Below are 19,714 nucleotides of genomic sequence, written 5' to 3' on the forward strand. Positions count from 1 at the left end.
CCCAGCTTTATATGCCAGGCAGATAGCTTTACTTGCCATTCTAGAATAGTTTGATACACAGAGGGGTTCATTTTCAACTGAGCAGCCTTTTTAAAACAATAATCGTGGACAAATTCTGTGTAGTGATCCTTTTGTTGGCTGAGCATATGCCTACAATTAAAATATATATCTCACCTAGTTGCTCTTCTCAAGGCAACTGTCTTGAAAGTTTCCACTTGTGAATAATCGTTCACTGCTATTTGCTGCTTTTTATGCAGCTCATTGGTGATGCCTTGTTTTCTCAGCTTTGTGCAAGCACATATCTGTATGCTACGAAACAGAAAACTACCAAAATTCCTTCTTTTATAGAAAAGGTCACACCATCTCTATAAAATCATAAATCCTATGGAAGAAACAACTTAGTTTTCCACACACAGCTTTTTCATTTTTGCTTCATTTTGCTTAACACATAACAACAGAACAGAATCTGTGTGTTTTTGTACAATTGGTAAATGGCCTGCAGAGACCCCAAAGCGCTTTACACTACAATTAGTCATCCACCCATTCACACACTGAACAGTGGTGAGCCACAGCTGCCCTGGGCCAGACTGATAGAAGTGAGGCTGCCATACAATCGGTGCCACCAAGCCCTCTGACCACCATCAGCAGGCAAGGTGGGTGAAGTGTCTTGCCCAAGGATGATTAAGACAGACAGAGCGTGGGTTCGTACCGGCAACCGGTTACAGGGCAAACCCCTGCCACTGTCACCACCGTCGCCCCTGAGGTTGGATTTTAAATCATTTTAGAACCCGGTAAAGACTGGAACCCTTTTTTCATATCATATTAGGGAGGCATTTAAATAGGGTGCACTTTTTCCAATGACTAGGTATTCTGTCTACTGCATATTGTTGCAGGATTCCTCTTCAGACATACAATAAACACCATTTCAGAAAAGGCACAAAGTGTGACACACAAGCAGATGCCATCTGATTTTAGAACACAGCCCTCGCTTTCAATAACTGCCGATGGAGGATGCAATGTCCCAACCAAGAAAAACTCACGGATAAATGCATCAGACAGGCACCAAGGAAGACAATAATAAGACATGACTACTTATCTCACCTACACAATCCTCATCACTGACTCCCAGAACAAACAAACTGTCAAGACTTTACCAAGGATAAATGTTGCTCCTGCAGACCTTTTTCTGAGCCGTAAGTTGGGGAAAGGAGATGTATTGAAAACAAGGAAGCACATTATTCAGAGTGATGCATAGAAGAAGAGGCAAATGTTTGTGGTCTTTCAACCATGACAGATGATCTCTAAAGTGAATTATTGGGGTAGATTTTAAAAAGTCAACATTTTCACTCAGCAAATAAAGAACAATACAACTGTACTTGCTGTTTAGCAGCATTTTGTTTTGCCATCATAAGAGTTAAAATTTAACAAGGAACATTGAGATTTGTTCTATTTTATTTAATTTATATAAGAATGAAGATAAACAGTCTTTTTAAATCTAGTTCATAATGTTTTATTAAATCTCATTCATATAATTCAGTGTGAGTTTTACTATAAGATAAGCAGCACAAGATTGTACTCTATAAAGTAGAAATAATTATTATTGGACAACAAAGAGTGTACTTACAGTTCCTGTCAAAACTGTAATAGTCAGACTCCTGCTGCTCTTCAGGACTTTCACAGCCTAATAAAAAAAGATTTAAAACAAACACAAAAGTCAGGATTCAAATTTTAATTTCGTAGACTTTCCTCAATGACCCAGGAGAACCCGCAGGTAGATACATTGTGTACTTATCAGTTTGTAAACCTTCCTCTGACACAGATGAATACTGAAAATAATGACAAAAATCACCTCTTTGTGGTCCACAGTGGTGAAATCCTCTCCGTTCACCTCCACAATCTGGTCTCCAACCTATAGTAGATACAAGTCACATCAAGTATCGACTGCATGAGAGTAAACACTCAGTAACAAATACATTAACCATTGACTAGTTCATGTGTGTATTAATAAGATATTAAGTCTAAGTCAATACAAGACATAATAAATTAGAATTACCATGTTTTTAAACTGTCTGCCTCCTAATCAATGTTAATAGTAAGCAAAGGTTTATTTAAATGATTTTTTAACCCTTAATAAGTATGTCAATCATAGAAATAAACTAACATGGCCTAATTTCAGTAATAAAACCATAAATCACAGATGTTAAGATAGTAAAAATATCTATTACTTATGTGAACTTTTGGCCCCTAATTATTTATTTGTAGTCTATTACATAGTGCTAATGCATGCAATTTTCTTCAAACTTCTAAAAATAACTACATTTCTGAATTTGGATAAGAGGTAGCAATGCTTAATTTTATGTTATTAAACATGTAATTAATAATGAATTTACTATTTCAGGATGAAGTCACTGAGAAGTCAAAAGTAGTTTTACCCTTTCAGCCTTTTCAGATGCATCATATTATAACAAAAATATACTGTTTTTATTTATTGTACTGGAATATTATGGGATATATCAGCACAATATAGTGCATAACTTTGAAGTGGAAGGAAAAGAGTGATGTTCGAAATATTACAAATTAAGATCTGAAAGTGTGGTGAGAATATCTTTTATCCCACAACATGATGCTGCCACTTCATATAAAATATGTGAGTATCAATAAATAGGAAGCTGTAATGTAACAAAATGTGAAACAGTTGGTGGGGCATACAATCGGACTATATGACCAGATTATATTAGAATGAACTTGATTGATTGAGATTAAGTTTTAACTGAACTGGCTTCTGTACAAATTAATAGAAATTAGATTTCTTTTGTTCTTGTTGAGAAGTTTTGTTATATAATTTTTTTTTTGTCCAGGTTGCCCTTAGAAACAGTGATCCATGCATTTATTTTGTCTCTAGTAGTAAACTTATGTTGGACTGAGTCTGTCCTTGCTCTCTTGTCTGCAGCTGGTTTAAAATGCTGCTGCACGTGCTCATAAAACAGAACACATCAACCCTGTTCTGGCCGAGCTCCACCGGCTAGCTGTGCATTTTATAGTTCTTTTTTTAATTTATTTTTTAAATGTTTTAATGATCTTGCCTCGCCGTACCTCTCTGAGCTTCTTCATTCCTACTTCCGTTCCCGACCCCTTAGGTCGGCCGAATGGCAGCTCCTGCTGGAGCTGCTGTTTATTGATTTTTTTTGTCGGTCAATGTCATATTTTTATATACAGTATGTTTTTCTTTTAATGTTTGTTTTTAGTATCCAGTTATATGCAGTACTTAGTTTCTGCTCTGGTTGTTCAAAAATGTTTTATGAGTAAAGTTGGTATGATATATATACTTTGTGAATGGTAGTAAATAAAAAAAAAAAACTTCTTAATGTGTGATTTTAGTTCTATCACTAAAGTGAAATAAAACTTGGGTATTTAGAGCGACTGAATTAGATCCCTCCTAAAACAAATTACAGTCTTTGCTCACTATTAATAATCAATAATTGGAATAGTATTGAGACAATTCCCAAATAACAGTGTATTAATTGTAGAATCAAGTTATTTAGAATAATTAAATAACAATTTCTTTAAAAATTCAATGAAGTGATAATATGCCCATTAAGAGAGAATTAGGGATTGCTTAATGTATGTTCCTTAATCCAAGACATTATAAAGTACTTTCTAGACTTTTGGAGAAATCACCTCAAGTCCAACTTCTGCGGAGAGGGAGCCTGGCTTGACGTTACTGATGTAAATACCAGGTTTCTGGGTTGGACCACTGGAGATGCTGATGCCCATACCCTTAGTACCCACAAGACTGAGGAAAACCTTCTTCTCCTTGATCTCCTTCCCACCAATAGACGCCAAGCCGGCCACACTGCTTCTCTTCTCCTAAAGCAGTACAGACAAAACAACTAAACAAAAAACAAAAGTCTATAAACTGGTTATATCTATGAAGAGAATACTGAGCCTGTTACCCCTGATTCAGACACAAACTGGTCCACAAACTGCCACTTGAGGGGTTCATTGGATGAGCTGGACCAAACAGAAACAAACAAAAATGGAAATGTCTCTGGACACTAATCTCATGTAGGATGAAGAAAATAATTAAGAAATCTTACCTTTTGACTGGGATCATTCCCACGTCTGCATAAGAAGAAGAATACATAAAAAAAATCATACAAATAATAAGGAATTATATATTCTTCCTGGTACTGATGTCACCAAAGTAATTTCAACATACGGCGAACTTTGAGTGACACAATCTTTTTCGTCTTGATGAGGCTGATGACTTCCTCGTGGATGCAGGAGGAGATGGAGTATCCATTGATTCGCACGATCTCGTCACCCACCTGTAAATCAGCATAGATACAGATATAAAGATGACATAATTCAATTCATCTATTGAGGTCAGAGATGACATTACTAATAATCCAACATTTGCTTTTTGCTCAATACAACGTGATCTATTAATTTGTGTGATCTATTATTATTTCATGATTTGTCTCTGAATAACACTTTTCTTCATTAAATCGGTTTACAATACATTTACATGACTGCTGTAGAACAGTACGGGGACTGAGAAGAAGAGAATGAATAATGTCCATCTCATTAAACTTATAGATAAAGACACTATTCCCTGAAAGTCCTACATTAGTTTTTTTTTTATTGTATAATCCCAAAGAAATTATCAACGCCAGTCGGGTGTTCAACATCTGCTTTTAGCTAACTTTAGCAATCTAAAACATGAAAATGTCATATCTGTGACATTTAACACCTATGTTACAGTCTGCAATTTTACAAGGTACTACTGTCATGCTGGGTTATTTTGTCCAGCCAAATAATGATTATTGGCTCAACCAAAGTAAGTTTCCTTTAACACTTTTGTTTCTATTTTTTGTGTACAAATGAAATCAATGATTTTGTTGTGATTAGTGTAACGTTTGAATAGAACCTCATTACCCACTATACATAAATACTTTTTCAAGTCTAGTAATACTGCACCAACTAATTCCCTTTATCTAAGGATCTCTTTATGTTCTAAAAGAGATAACAGGTTGCTAGTTCTGTTGAATATAGAGGTAGTTTCAAAGTTTAACTTCTTTATTGTACTGGAGTCTTATTTTATTGTTTATTTTAAAAAGGTTTCTTTGTATTATTAGTTTTAAAGGTCAGCTTCTAGAAGCCTAACCAGGGACTGAGCCTGTGAATTAGCTTGTGGCTAGAGGGCCTATAGACAGGACAATTGTATCTTTTAAATGCAATGTTGTTTTAAGTCTTGTATTTGCTCAAAAACATTTCAAAAAAATAATTAATGTCCTGAGTGAAACCCAAACAGTTTTCTATATTGTTGCCGAAGCTTTTATGGAATGGTTTTTAACAAAATGCATTAATTTGTTACAGTGGCCTAATCAAAGACCAGACCTAAATCCAATTGAGAACATGGGGCAAAACCTGAAAGCTGATGTTAACAGATGCCATTCATCTCATCCCACTAATCTTTAGCTCCTTTGCTAAGAATTAAGAAAAATTTATAGATAAGCAATGCGTGTAAAGACATGCTTCATAAAACTGGCAGCAATAACTGTAGCAAAACCAAGGATGGACTCAGAGGTGATGAATACACATACAAGCCACACTTTTCAGATCTTCATTTGTATATAAAAAACCATATATCCTTTTCTGTTTACATTAAAATTATGTGCTACTTTGTGTTAGCCTGTCACATAAAATCTGGATAAAATATATAAAATTTTGTGGTTTTAACTTTACCTAATATTAAAAAAAAACTTTGAGAACATAAGAACTTTTGCAATGCACTGGATAAGGGAAAATATTTTTTTCTTTGATTTTAATATGTGCACTTCGTTTTGTGTAAAAATGTGCAACAACTAGAAAAGAAAACAGAAAAAAAGAAAAAAAAAGTCCCTGTAATATCTACATACCTGAAGGCCAACATTGTAAGCTTGTCCATCTTTGACAATCTGCGAAATGTAGAGTCCAGAGCCAAACTCTAGTCCTCCTCGAACACTGAGCCCCAGTCCATCACGGTGTGATCGATCCAAGCGCACCTCTTTAAGTTTCCTGAAAGCATCACGGTTTATTGAGGTGCAAACCCGTTGGCCTAAACACAATACAGCTGTAATTGTCTCTACAGGAAAAACAGCTAAAATGCTACGCTGTACTCACCGTGACCTCTTGGGCGTGAGCTGGTCATACTCGACTTGATGTTTAAGTGGGATCAGAGGTCGGATAGTATCAAACAGAGGAAGCCGTTTTGGTTCGTTGATAACCAGCTTCAGGTCTCCCACCAGTACCGGCAAATTCATTGACCTGAAAGAAAGAGAATGGGTTACACCAGCCTATGCTATCTTTTACTTTTGCCTCATAGTGGAAAAGGCAGCTAGTTTTGAGTGAACAATACAAAGCATAATCACGATTAAAACTTATGAAAGAATAAAAAGTCATGGTTTTAATAAATTGAACTGTTAAGGTGAATAAGAATTAGGTTCTGACCATCATCTAGTCGTCGGAAACTAAGAACAGCCTTGGTGCTTCATTGGATTCAGGAATAAAATTGCAAGCCAGGCGCTGCTAATTAAACACTTGATAAACTGATTAATATAATGTGACTGTCGGTATATAAGCATTAGTTTTGTTGTTTGCTGGTCTGAGGAAAACAGGTGCTGTATGTGTGTTTTTCTACTTCCGCCTCTCCGCCTGCTCAGATGCTTTTCTCCTAAGCTCCCTGCTTGCTTGCATTCTTTTCTTCCTAACGTTTTATCTCTTAACCAAAATTACTTAAATATTGGACTAAAACTACTTCTTACCAGCGACTCTCAAGGATTATTATTAGTTTTATTTTTTTTCTAAAGGATTTTGATGTTTTTATAATCGAACTCGAAAGAAGGACAAGTTGACACCAGCTAATCAGAACAAAATGCCTCCCTTCACCACAGAGGACTTTGACAAACTTTTACAGCAATTGGCTGTTTTGGAGATGAAAATCCATCGACTAGAAGTGAATGTGGAGGTGAATATGGGGTATAACGACGATTCAACTCTGCTTGTGATCCCAAACAGTGACAGCCAGCTCAACGACTCAGCCGGCAATCAGAACACTGAGAATAAACCTACCAGCAGACCCTCCTGGCATGTTTTAGGCGCATTCTCCGTTTGTTCTGGTGTCACTTCCTGAATACTTATATCCCATGTCGCTGTTAATCCTAAATATCTGAGACCCGATCCTGTTTGGTGTGATCTTGAGTTTGGATTGCATGAGATTGTTTTGTGGTGAATCGAATGCATCTTAAGTTTGCAGTGAGCATTGTAGTGGTTTAGGAGGGTTTGTCCGCCTGACGTGGTGTTTAAATTCGGGTTGAACATTATCGGATTGACAACAAATGGGTAAAAGTAACGGGAAACCCTCTTATCTGTGTAACAATAAATATTAACTTCATTCTGGTTGTTTATTGCCCTTTGGCTTGACTGGGTCATAACATATGTATCTACTTTAGTTTTATGTATAATAAGATTTAAACTGATTAAATTAGAGGCTTGTGGTGATTTTCAAAGATTCTTTGTAGGATGTGCTGATATGTCTGACTGAACATAAATTATAGCAATGAAATATATATTAAACTCCTGGTCATTTATGACAGTGATTTATTTTATTTTTTTCCTGAGAAGGTAAAATAATAAAAATATCAATCAATCTGTAATCAGTCATCAATGAATAATTTTCTGTTCGCATATTTTCCTTATTGGAGCAACATTGATCAATCAACCACTGATTGATTGATTGACAAAGCCCAACTTTGAGATAATCTTGTAGTTTAAAGTCTGCAGGTCGTCATGCCTGTATTACCACAAACCCACAAGACGGGTATCATGTGGACATGAAGTCAACTTGCTTGAAAAGTTTGAAGGGGCCTTAAGCAGGCTCCACAGAAATAAATGCTCACAAACCTCAGTGGACTGATACAAAGTTGTATTTTTTTCACAGCAATGTGGACAAGTCATACAACAAACAGCTAATGTGGGATGCAGTTTTTACCATGACTCACAGCAAAATGGATATTTATGATAAAAGTATTAAATTATTGAAGGGAGCGAAGCAGCAAAAAATAACAGAAGAAAACCAATATAGCTGTACTAAAAGCATGCTTTAAAAGCCTGTGAACTATTTCTAACCCCAAAATATTTATCCGGTTACTATATTTACATAATTCTTACTACAGACTTTCATTTCAACCAAACAGTAGCAGGAAATTAGGTTCTCTAATTTACTAATTCAAATGCCTCTCCACACCAATCGGACTGATTCCTAATGCAATATAGTACAGATTATTATAATAGTTCACAGTGGACTGTTTTTTTTTTACATTTCTTTCCTAAACAATGGATCAATAATAAATAATTATTGCAGTTCTATGGAAAAAGATAATTCAATATTCTCTGTTACAATTCAGATAGAAACAAAAGGCACCTCGAGCAATTACAAAAGCAGCAAAAAAAAACATGTGACGTGTGGCCTGCTTGTTTAATTATGCATACGTGTCATTTTAGCTCCATTTGAAGGATGAACATAAAAGAGCTTTTGTCGATAACTAGCCAAGCTTGTCGGAGCACAATAGAAATGGATCAGAGGCTCAACCAATGAGGCCATGGTCTCTGTCTGTACAAAGATTAATTGAAACCTAGAAGACTTTTAGTCTACTGGCCTCATGAAGCGCACCATGTTCCCATGATCTCAGAAAGCAAGTTGCTTTAAAAAAAAGATACAAAACAGCACAGTTTAAAGTACAAAATATGCCTTAAAAATTTTGAAAAATAAGGAAAACTGAAAGTAAAACAGATTTTCCGCATATCAATACAAGGGCGTTTACTGCAAGACTTTATTCAGTTATTATTTCAAGTAGTTCTTGTTAAATGACAAGATTTTATAAATACTCAACAGTTCAATTATACAGATGTATTGGGGTTTAAAGAGCAATTAAGAACATACAACACCAACCGCCAACTATAACCGCCTGAAGAATGACAGATTGTACTCACTGGTGATACATCCGGAGAACATCGTAAAGGTAATCCTTCTCTGCCTCATTTTCAATCAGCAGCTCCACCTGCAACAGAACAGAAACATCTGGTGCCATCCTTCTTCTGTCAGCTCATCAACAAACACACACTGTTACTTCTGTCCCAGTCCCACCAAAACCACAGGGGGCCAAAGCCATCTACCAACCTGATGATGGCTCAGGTGCAGCAGGATGGTTTTCAGGAAACGCTTCGGCCAATCACTGATGCACATTTCACCAGTGATTCACTATTTTCCCTTCACTATTTTCTATCACAAACTAAATTCAGAACCTGATTTCTTTCAAGCAGCAGGACTGAGGTTGAAGCGAAGATGTAGGATGATCTGAATCTCTGACTGCTGTACTTCTCTTTCACACCACTGGGAGATAATAACCGTAGGAGAGGCAGCAAGAGGAAGGTCAGTAGTGTCACCTTACATCTCACAGACATGACACCAACATTCACACACAAACTTATCTTTAACTCCTAAAAGAATAAAGATTATATTACAATATAGAAATTACTTTTTAGAATATGGTTCTACTTGTTTTTTTAATTATTCAAATTCAGAAGTCTACATATATTTTCCTTATTTTTAGTAGTATTGCCTTTTTAAATGGGGTCAAACCTTTAAAAAATAATAAATAAATAAAAATCAGAATAACCAGTACTCCAAGAAATTCTTAAAATTTAATGTGGGCAGAAATGAAATGACGCCTTCCCTGCTGTCGTCAGCTTGTTACAGATCCAAGCCAATTGATGTATCTTTATAAAGGTTAGACAAACATTTAAGCCAATCAGAGGCAAACTAGACATGAAGCCAGTCATTTCTGCCCACATTAAATTTGAAGAACTTCTTGGAGTGCTGGTTATCCTGTTTTTTTTTAGCTCCTTCAGACCCGCTCACCCATTCATGCTTCCCTTTTTTTCTACTTTGGAATTGTGCACACTGTCTTGCTTCTTCTGCAGAAAAACTCACATTATACCGCCGCCCCTGTACTTTACAGTTGGCATGGTGTTCTCAGGTTTCCAAGCTTCCAATTTATCCTCCAAATGTAAAAAAACAGTTATAATAGCCAATTTGTTGATTCGCACATTTCTTACCATTTTCTACCACTTATTCCATAGTGGGTCGCAGGGGAGCGGGTGCCTATCTCCAGCAGTCTATGGGCAAGAGGCAGGGTCCACCCTGGACAGGTCACCAGTCCATCACAGGGCAACACACAAACAACCATGCACACACCTAATGGTGGTTTAGAGAGACCAATTAACCTAACAGGCATGTCTTTGGACTGTGGGAGGAAGCCAGAGAACCTGGTGAGAACCCACGCATGCACAAGGAGAACATGCAAACTCCATGCAGAAAGACCCCTGGCCAGGAACTGAACCCAGGACCTTCTTGCTGCAAGGCAACAGTGCTACCAACTGTGCCACCGTGCAGCCTCTTACCAAAAAAAGAGAGAGTGTCTTACCAAAACACTCTCTCTGAAATCCTCTGAGATGCCAAATCTGTCTCCTTCCTGAACGGTATGATGGCTGGACAGTTTATACTTGCATATACACTACAGGTCAAACGTTTTAGATACACCTTCTTACTTATTTTCATGGCTATTTACATTGTAGATTATCACCAAATGCAACAAAAGTGTGAATGAACACACATGGAATTATAAAGTGAACAAAAAGTGTGAAATAATTAATTCAAACATTTTCATATTTTTACAAATTAGCCACCTTTGTTAGAATACTGCTTTGCGCTCTTGGCATTCTCTCCATGAGCTTCATGAGGTGGTCACCTGAAATGGTTTTCCAAAGAGTCTTAAAAGAACTTTGTAGAGGTTCATTGAGAGACAGCCAAAGGTTAATATATCAGTCATCACAGCAAAGGGCAGCTACTTTAAGGAATCTAAATTATAAGAGTTTAAAAGTTCTTTTACAATGTTTAATTTGCTATTTGTGTTCATTCACTGTTTTGATGCCTTCAGTAAGAATCTACATACAATGTGAAAAGTTGTAAAAAATAAAGAATACCATTAAAAGAGAATGTGTGGCTAAAACCTTTGACTGGTAGTTTAAGTTTGAATAGATAATCATGACACCTTGTACCAGACTCGCGCAGATCCACGATTCTCTTTCCCCCCAAATGATCCTTGCAGGTTCATGGGGGGGCTTGGAGCCTCCAGCTGTCATTGGGTGAGAGGTGGGGAACAGGTCGCCAGTCCATCACAGGGCAACACATGGACACACAGACTTACAACCATGCAGGCACTCATACTTAAGGGCAATTTAGATTAACCAGTTAACCGGTCATGTTTTTGGACTGTGAGAAAAAGACAGAGTAGCCAGAGAGAAAATTGACTACACTTGTATAGCGCTTTTATTGAGTCAGAGGACTCCAGGGTGCTTTGCGCTATAATCGGTCATCCACCCATTCATACGCACATTCACAAACAGTGTTAAGCTACATTGTAACCACAGCTGTCCTGGGGCCGACTGACAGAAGTGGGACTGCTATATACTTGCCCATGGCGGAGTGGGGGTTCAAACAGACAAGCCACTGGTAACAGGACGAACCCCTACCACCTGACCCACCGTGGCAGGGGAGAACATGTAAACTCGGTGCAGTAACACCCCAGGTTCCTGCTGCAAGGCAACTGTGCTACCAACAGCACCACCATGTGTGTCTTCCCCTTTTCTTTCATTCTTCCGTGATGAAAACACACAGGGAAGCAGTGTTTCTTTTTTTTTTAGGTATTGGCTTTAAGTACATCCAAATATGTGCTTCCATTTAATTAAAATGTTGTTAATTAACCTATCAGGACCTCTCAAAGCATAACCTTATTATCTGGGCTTTCAATATTCTTTAAATGCATAATAATCTTGGTGTATGCAGACATCTGACTTGAAAACAGTATAAAAAATGTTCTCTTATTATTCTGGCATTAAACAAAAAGAAATGTTGGCAATCCTAACTGACATAAAGCAAGAAAAGCAGTCTGATTTAATATCTGCAAGTGAAAGAAATAAGAGGTTGTGTGTCTTTTAATACAGTGTATGTAAATAGAGTTTTAGCAGTACCTATAAATGAGCTTTACTTTCTAAAGTGGATTAGTGAAATACATTAACTTTTCAATGATGTTCTTTATTGACATCCAAAAGTCGTTTTCAACGTTGTGTTTTATGATGGCAGGTCAGCTAAATAAAATGGGTGTGCTAAAAACACACCCACAACTTTATGAGAGTTATAAATGTCTGTTGCCTAGTGCTGGAAGAAACTGCTAGGCCCTCCTGTGACTGAACTACAGACTTTGGAGTCCTACATTAACAGCGTTTGAGCTCACTCTGTGTCATACATTCATATAGAAAGACATTGTCTGCTTAGAGAAGATTATACTGTATTCACTTCTAAGATGTTATAATATATATATTTGTTTTTTACACAACCTTTAATCCAAATCAGCAGCTCATCTGGGCTTTAAGGTACAGAAAACAACACACTAAAATTGTTTTGAGCAAATGGGGACAGATATGACCATGTCAGGAAGAGAAACAAAAGACTGACTGTGGAGAGACTCTAATTAAAACCGTAAATTGTCACATATCTTCTGCTTGGACGCTCATATGCTCATTATCTAATGCTATACTGCCCTTTGTGGAGACAGTATGGTTCCCAGCTTGGCTGCTTGCAGCACAGATGGTTGTGTGCTGATCCCTGCATGCTCTAAGGATAAAAATGCCCCAAACACATCAGGTTTACTTCCTCAATTATTATGTGCTCTTTGATACTTTTAAAAGACTCATTTGAATACTATGATGTGTCAAAAGCCAATAAAATCATAGATAAGCATATGTTTAATGGAAGTTTTTTCAACAAAAATACTAAAATGGTTAAAAAGTGAAACAGGAGGTGTAGCTTCATTTTATTAATTATAACCAAAACAGGATAATTTAACTAAATAAACTGTAGGTCTATAATTCTTTCATATTTATTTTTAATGCGGGTAATGGAAGGGAATTTCTCTAAAATAACAAACTCTAACCTTTATTTTTCCCTTCATATTTCAGGTCAACCCTAAAGGTAAAACAGAAAATGCAAATAATACTCGTCGTAAGTTACAATGTCAATTGGAATTTTAAAGTAATATTTCATACCTCAGTCGATAAAAAAAAAATCGTGTTTTATCATGCTGTGAATTTAATTAAAACATTTAAAAATTCTCTCAAGTACCTCTCATAATAGAAATTGTGTTTGTTTCATTATTAAATATGTTATCCAGGATAAACTAGAGATAAGACATTCTGAGCTAAATATACTTTGGTTTCTTCTATTTTGAATCAGGTTTATATATATATATATATATATATATAATTCGTGACTGATTCCGCTCTTTCAGGCCTCCTTTCTGCGCAACATCCCCTCCGGCGGAGACACCTGAGATCCCGCAGTAAACAACCAGGTAGCAAAATAGCATTTTACATGGACGGTTTTAAATATTATTAGATAAATGAAAACGCTTATCGTCTCACCTTATGCCGAAAATCCCGAGCAACTTTCCGCTCCATTGCTAAGAAGAGGCAGAGAGAACACACCGACCAGAGAAGCGCTGATGTCGGTGAAGTTTTACAGGACTGACTCTGGTCAGTGCGTCAAGTTAGGACAACCAGAAATTTCCGGTTAACATTTTTTTTCTCCAAGAACTGTTTTATATGGCATAAAAGGATTATTATACTGTTATAAATTATATGTAAAATAAAGTATTGTGTGAAATGTTGTTTCTATGTGCTTTATGGCACACTAACCTGTTAAAATGTTGACTTTTACTTTGAAAGTTTTACCGCTTGTTAGTTGGCAAACTTGACTATACCGTTAATTGCTGAACTAATCCAGACTTTCACTCGAAAACCACAATGAAGCCATATATGTCGCATTAATTTGATTTCAATTCATGAGAATCATTAGTATGGTTTCATTAAATAATACTACACAATTGCACCGCCAGCCGTTAGGTGGCGCTACCAATTTCCTCTGTCCGCATTGTTTGTCACGAAGAGGCGGAAACGCTGGATTTAAAACAGTGCAGCACCGTTGCTCTGAGCAACAAAAACAGCTCTGACTCTGGAAACATCTATGCTTGTATGTAATACTTCATTTTATACTGCGTACAAATACTTTGAGAGGAATGTGAATTTACTGTACTGGTACCTTTACGTGCTGGCTTTTTTAGATAAAGAAGATAAAGAGACTCACGATGTCACACTTTTAATGTGTCTGAAATATTAATAATAATAATGCCACTGCTGTTTCTGTAGTTTTTCCCTAATGAAGACCTGTTTCAGTGAGTTTATGTTAATCGTGTTAGCTCTATTGCTGAATATGCGTTCAAAATGTCAGAAACGTGTTTTATAGGCTCCTGCTCCTCCTTTTAGGGATGCTTGGAAGAATGGGATCTCCAACAAAGCACGCAACGCCTCACAGGTTAGAGATGTTTGTTGCCTGTCTAAATGTTTGCAAGTCAGTGAACTTTCACAATGTAAATAAATAGTCCTGTAATCACAAGTGTTTGTGTTAAGTGTGTAAAGGTCTAGTGCTGAATATGAGGTTGAATAATCTTCAGAATAAGTTGTTTTGTTTCCTACAGAGTCAACATTCATTCCCCTGGTAAAGATGTGGACTCCCCACTTCCTCCCATCCAGGAGCGGCTTGCATACCTGCGTCCTTCCAGGGAGCTGCTGGAGTTCTACAGACAGAAGATTGCCCAGTATGATGCTGAACACGAAGAGTTGTTGCAAATGCTGGAGAAGTATAAAAGCGTCACAGAGGACCAGGTGGGAGTCCATGGTTGTTTATTTTTTGCCTGCTTGTTTTCAGTTGTTACTGCATGTCAGAGTTACTGAGTCGTTTTAAATGATATTCTGTATCAATATCCTTCAAGCACAAACTACGTTATGACATACGACATCGGGAAGGAGAGATTGCAGAGCTTCAAAACGCCCTGAGTGACATGCAGGTTTACCTTTTCCAGGAGAGAGAGCAGTCTCTGCGGCTTTATGCAGAAAATGACAGACTAAAGATCAGGTAGGGGCACTGTGCAGGATAAAAGACAATTATAATACTCTAATTTTAAAGCATTGCACAACAAATCTACTTTGACATCTTTAGTATTTATCTTCACAATGTTGGAAATCCAATAAGTGCTCTAGAACTCCATTCACACTGGGGTAGATTGGTCAAAGCCACCTGTCATGTTTATATTGATAATGTATTATTTGGACACAGACATTTGCCATAAATACAGAATCACTGGATAAGCTTAGTCTCCAGTTGTTCACAGTGCCTTAAAAAGTTTTTTATTCCACTTAAACATTTTCACATTTTGTCACGTTACAACCACAAACGGCATATTTTATTGGGAATTTAAGTAAAAGACCAACACAATATCGTGCATAATTAGGAAGTGGAAGGAAAATGAGACATACTTAAAAATAATCTGATAAAGGTCTAAAAACTGTGGACAGCATTTGTATTTATCTTCTTTACTTTGATACCTTTAATAAAATTCAATGCAACCAACTGCCTTCAGACTAGGGCTGCAGCTAATGATTATTTTGCAAATCGATTAATCTGTCAACTATTATTTCGATTAATTGATTAATAATCAGATTGATTAATAATCGGAAAGCAAACGACTATTTTTTTTGATTAATTGATTAATAATCGGATAGCAAAATATGCTTAATAGAAGATTTTCTTTACATAATTTGAACCAGGTGAAAGCTAAAACTATGGCACTGGAGTAGTTCTGGATAGAGCATATTTACAGACGAATAAGGTTTTTCATCCTAACTGCTAAATGTTAATATGTTTTGGACAATTTTGCCCTAATTACTGCTCTGAGTGGTTGTTCTTTAAACAAATGGCATGTTTTACAGTCTGTATACTCCAATTAATGATTATTGAATTACTAAATTAGTTGACGATTATTTCAATAATCGATTAATCCGATTAATTGTTTCAGTCCTACTTCAGACGTTACCTAGTTAGTTTAAACTCAGCTGTTCTGTGAAGACCGACGAGGTTTGTTAGAGAACATTAGTGAACAGCTTCATGAAGACCAAGGAAACAGGAAAGAGGTCAGCAATAAAGTGTGGAGATGTATAATAAAACAATTTCCCAAGCTTTGAACATCTCATAGAGCTCTGTTCAACCAGCATCCAACAATGAAAATAATAGTAAGCAGCCAATAGCCCATGGTCATTGCTGGGAGCTACAGAGATTCACAACTCCGGTGGGAAAATCTGTTGACAGAACAACTAATAGTTGTGCACTCCAAGTCAAGTTTATTTATATAGCGCTTTTCAGCAACAAGGCACTCAAAGCGCTGTTCATGAGGAAAAACATTACAATGATACAGAAAATCAAACACAGAAAAACAAATCAAATGACTTTAATAATCCTTGGAGGTTTACTGGTAAGAGCTTGTTCTAATCCAATCTTTCTAATAGAGGTAATTAGCTCATTAAGTCATCTGTGGTAAGGAATTCATCCTATGCTAGAAGAAAATGGTAATATTAATCCTTGAGGTCGCTGGTATGAGGCAGCTGTGGTCCCATCATTCAAATAGTAACAGCAGGAATCAGCAGGGAGGGAGGGAGAGAAAACGTGTGTGTCTTCCACCGAGAGCAAGAGAAAATCTGTATTCATAAAATCCCAATAAAATACATTATACTTTTTGTTTGTAGACAAATGAGACAATGTTTGAGGGACGTGAATACTTTTTAAAGCTCTGTAATGCCACATTTGCATGTTGTGGGAACCAACACTGACTGACTGTTAATCTCTAATCAGAACATTTTGTCATTCAATATTTGTTCTCTAAAAGGTGATCCATTTGCATCCATTCAGCAAGGTTGAAGCACAGATCAGTTAGTCTTTTACCACCTTGTGGAATAAAATTTTTATTTGATTTATTTTACAGTAGCAGAAGTTCACAAGGTTTTTTTTTTTTACGTTAATTAATGTAATAAGAGCATTTGTTTTTGTTTTAAGACACAGTATAACTTTAGTATGAATATGTTAACTATATACTACTTTGGCATTCTCCCATCAGTTTTTAATCATATTTATGCTGCAGAGAGTTGGAGGACAGGAAGAAAATCCAACACCTTCTTGCTCTTGTTGGTCCAGATGAAGGAGAGATTACATACTTCCACCAAGAGCCTCCTCACAAGGTGGTACACACTCACAACGTCATAGATCTCTTGCATATCTAATGTCTCTACTATAAAATTAGTTTTTGCTATTAGATTATTGGAAAAGAAAAACAAATGGTTTTAATTGTAATGTTTGCTTAACCATAGCAGTTTTTTCTATGAACTGATAAAGTGTTGTTGTTCTTTTTTTCTATAAGACAATTAGGATAACTGTAAAATGTTCTAGGCTTTGGCTATGAGGTGGTACTTCAATGGTTTAAATGATTTTGAAGCTTAACTAAATTATTTGTCATAGTTGAACTGGATACAAAAAAGTATCTTGTATTTTTTTTGTTTACATCTAACTGAATTTTAAGAGGAATCAGTTTTGATTTTTGTCTCTGATAGACAACACATTTTCACTCCGAAAAGTGGACAACCCTAAAGACAACATCATGCATGTTCTTTCAGGTCACAATTACTCAGAGGCGCCCTGAGTCCAGGTTTGATGAAAATCTCAGTCTAAGGCCAACAAAGTTAAGACCAGCTTCGACCACAAAAGGTTTGAAAGCATTTATTTTACTTATTTTAATCCAGTTACACGAGTGTTGTTTTTTTTTTTTTATAAATCATTTCACTTTTAATTTTGTATCTGAATAGAGACTTTCAGGAAATCAAACGGTGCTTTCAATAGCAAGAGCTTGGAACAGTGTAAGAACGACAACCAGACGTTGTTGTTGCAGGTATGGCTCTACCTCCTTAACATGTTAACTGTGACTCTAACAAACACCACTACACAAGAAACAATGACATCCATTTCTCTTGGCCTTTTTTCCCTTCTTTTTATGTTCTTTCAGTTGTGGTAATTTGTGTGACATTTGATCGTGTTTTCAGGTGGAGGCACTGCAGGCTCAACTGGAGGAACAGACACGTCTGGCCAAAGAACAAGTGGAGGCTCTCCTTGAAGATCGAAGGATCAAAACGGAGGAAGCTCAGGCCCAACAATACAGAGACCAGGAACGCATTGTTGCACTGACTGAAAAGTTTGTCTTTTTCATTTCTAAATTAATGCTTGTCACTCTTTACATTTTTAATTGATACTCTCTTGACGGACTACTCTAGATAACTTTAATCTTTTTTTATTATTATTTATCAGGCTCCAGCGTACTCAGAACCTGTTGCATGAAAGCACAAGAGACTTCTTACAGCTAAAATTTGACAGTCGGGCTCACGAGAAAAGCTGGATGGTAGAAAAAGATCGACTGCTGAGGGAGCTGGACTCCTGCCACAACCAACTACGAAAGGCCGGGTCCGGTGGCACTGAACTGGGAAGATCATGGCAGCCCAGCAGCAGCAGATCTGCTCCTCTTCTTCCTCGACCCCAACCGGAGCTGGTTCAGCCATATAAGGAGGAGTTCAAGGTGATAAAAGCTACTTCATTATTTTTGTTGGGCAACCTGATTTAGATTTACTGAGCAGTAACTGTAGTTCACCATTGTTGTCACTAAATAATGTCCATTTATCCTTTTGACTTTTTTTTTATCAGGCTCTACAGGATGATCTGAAACAAGCTCACAGGTTGGCAGAGATGTACAGAGAACAGTGTATCACTATGGAGACAGAACTGTCCCAAATCAGAGAGGAAGGAGACGTAGGCAGAGAAATATTTAAGGTGCGCTACTTCAAGATTTGTTTTTTTTTTTGTTTGTTTTGCAATTGAATTTCTTATTAATTATCCTATTTATGTTCAGGAGCGTTCAGACAAAATGGCCAAGCGTCTCCAGCTCATGACTCAGCGCTACGAGGCTTTGGAGAAGAGGAGGGCCATGGATGTGGAGGGCTTCAAGACAGATCTAAAACACCTCAGACAGAAGCTCAAAGATGTAGAGAAACAGCTGCTCAAGGTAAACATGCCCCTCCCCCCCCCGACTATCAGTTATTTTATTTTCATATTAGCATGACAACCTTTTATGAAATATGAAACGTTTTGTGTTTTCTACAGGTTACCTTGAATATTGGGCCCAACCAGGACTTAGCCATTTTACACGAAGTACGTCAAACCAATTCAAGGACAAAAAAGGTTCAGAATGAGCTGGTGGCTCTGAAAGCCAAAATTTATGGACTTGAAAATGAGCTAAGATTTAGCTGAAGAATTTAATCTTTTTTCCTAAATGTTTTCCTCTTGACTGTTTTTATGGATTCTTCTATTGTGTTTTACTGACATGCTGGCTGTTAATAATTTGTGCCTTGAACCAATAAAACTGTTTTACAGCGATTTTCTTTTTATATTGAATTCCATTGGTTTATGCGGGTTTCAGACTTAAACCCTGTCCACTTTAGAAGCTACCTCCATAGAGAGGTTAATTGTTTTATATTTTAAAATTAATGTAAAGGATTGAGTCTACAGAGTTGATTCTTTTAAAGTCAGGAAGTTTTTCATTAAAAAAAGTAAGAATCCTGACTAATTTTC

The 19,714-nt window shown here is 36.7% G+C and overlaps 2 protein-coding genes across 8 annotated transcripts in view; one reads left to right on the forward strand and one right to left on the reverse strand.

Annotated features, from left to right (window-relative positions):
* ush1c (Usher syndrome 1C) overlaps window positions 1-13,710 on the reverse strand; it is a 32,734-nt gene extending 19,024 nt beyond the window's left edge. For all 3 annotated transcript variants that reach the window (XM_047392580.1, XM_047392598.1, XM_047392589.1), the window contains exons 1-10: window positions 13,582-13,710; window positions 9,034-9,101; window positions 6,166-6,309; window positions 5,922-6,060; window positions 4,220-4,328; window positions 4,098-4,122; window positions 3,954-4,011; window positions 3,679-3,867; window positions 1,850-1,909; window positions 1,625-1,681 (exon numbers count right to left, since the gene is read on the reverse strand). In XM_047392580.1, coding sequence (XP_047248536.1) covers window positions 1,625-1,681; window positions 1,850-1,909; window positions 3,679-3,867; window positions 3,954-4,011; window positions 4,098-4,122; window positions 4,220-4,328; window positions 5,922-6,060; window positions 6,166-6,309; window positions 9,034-9,101; window positions 13,582-13,617 — 885 coding nt within the window. In that variant the 5' untranslated portion in view covers window positions 13,618-13,710. The remainder of the gene's footprint in view (window positions 1-1,624; window positions 1,682-1,849; window positions 1,910-3,678; window positions 3,868-3,953; window positions 4,012-4,097; window positions 4,123-4,219; window positions 4,329-5,921; window positions 6,061-6,165; window positions 6,310-9,033; window positions 9,102-13,581) is intronic.
* Window positions 13,456-19,519, forward strand: ccdc77 (coiled-coil domain containing 77). Of its 5 annotated transcripts, none has more exons than XM_047392641.1 (12): window positions 13,456-13,511; window positions 14,482-14,530; window positions 14,694-14,880; window positions 14,988-15,130; window positions 17,187-17,283; window positions 17,716-17,806; window positions 17,905-17,987; window positions 18,139-18,287; window positions 18,401-18,665; window positions 18,791-18,916; window positions 18,996-19,148; window positions 19,247-19,519. In XM_047392641.1, exons 2-12 carry the CDS (start codon window positions 14,484-14,486, stop codon window positions 19,391-19,393), a joined length of 1,488 nt encoding a protein of 495 aa, XP_047248597.1. In that variant the 5' UTR covers window positions 13,456-13,511; window positions 14,482-14,483; the 3' UTR covers window positions 19,394-19,519. The 5 variants fall into 5 exon arrangements, with proteins under 5 accessions (XP_047248597.1, XP_047248565.1, XP_047248581.1 ...); XM_047392609.1 differs by lacking the exon at window positions 13,456-13,511 and adding an exon at window positions 13,647-13,692; XM_047392625.1 differs by lacking the exon at window positions 13,456-13,511 and adding an exon at window positions 14,077-14,188.
* The last annotated feature ends 195 nt before the right edge of the window (window positions 19,520-19,714 follow it).

Source organism: Girardinichthys multiradiatus, chromosome 2 (assembly GCF_021462225.1).
Source record: "Girardinichthys multiradiatus isolate DD_20200921_A chromosome 2, DD_fGirMul_XY1, whole genome shotgun sequence".
Classification (NCBI taxonomy): Eukaryota; Metazoa; Chordata; class Actinopteri; order Cyprinodontiformes; family Goodeidae; genus Girardinichthys; species Girardinichthys multiradiatus.